The sequence below is a fragment of the Sinocyclocheilus anshuiensis genome, unplaced genomic scaffold, assembly GCF_001515605.1.
Source record: "Sinocyclocheilus anshuiensis isolate Anshui unplaced genomic scaffold, SAMN03320099.WGS_v1.1 scaffold923, whole genome shotgun sequence".
In the NCBI taxonomy this organism is placed as follows: domain Eukaryota; kingdom Metazoa; phylum Chordata; class Actinopteri; order Cypriniformes; family Cyprinidae; genus Sinocyclocheilus; species Sinocyclocheilus anshuiensis.
The window spans coordinates 676,517-677,112 of record NW_015544138.1 but is presented as its reverse complement, the minus strand read 5'-3'; the positions used below and the strand labels follow the sequence as shown (position 1 = coordinate 677,112).

At 45.8% G+C, this 596-nt stretch overlaps 1 protein-coding gene across 2 annotated transcripts in view; it reads left to right on the top strand.

Annotated features, from left to right (window-relative positions):
• Positions 1-596, top strand: part of nell2a (neural EGFL like 2a) — a 113,842-nt gene that overhangs the window by 104,922 nt on the left and 8,324 nt on the right. For both annotated transcript variants that reach the window (XM_016494760.1, XM_016494761.1), the window contains exon 16: positions 290-430. In XM_016494760.1, the coding sequence (XP_016350246.1) occupies positions 290-430 (141 nt within the window). The remainder of the gene's footprint in view (positions 1-289; positions 431-596) is intronic.

Sequence of the window (596 nt, the reverse complement as noted above, 5' to 3'; positions counted from 1 at the left end):
ACAACAGGAGATGCACTTTTTCACTGGAGGAAGAGTTATTATGGATTATGAACTTGTATTTTAGTTAAAAACATCTTTAAAAAAACTTGTTAACTGATGGACTGGAGTGGTGTGGATTACTTGTGGATTATTTTGATGTTTTTATCAGCTCTTGGTCTGAATCTGTGTAATGCTGCTGCTGCCTTTATCACGTCAAGAATAGGTTGCTTTACGATGCCTTAAAATGCTGTTCGTGTAGTCAGCCGAGGGTTTGGAGCAGAGATAATGAACCGTGTGTGTGTGTGTTCAGACATCGATGAGTGCTCGGAGGGTTTGGTTCAGTGTGACACACATGCCACCTGTGTGAACTTACCTGGTTGGTATCACTGCGAGTGTCGTGACGGTTACCATGACAACGAGGTGTTCACCGCCAACGGAGAGTCCTGTAAAGGTACAGCTGTCCAAAAACTCACTCACTCGCACACACTCACTCACTCACTCACACACTCACTCACACACTCACTCACACACTCACTCACACACTCGCACACACTCTCACTCTCACTCGCACACACTCACACGCACTCTCACTCGCACACACACTCACACACACACAC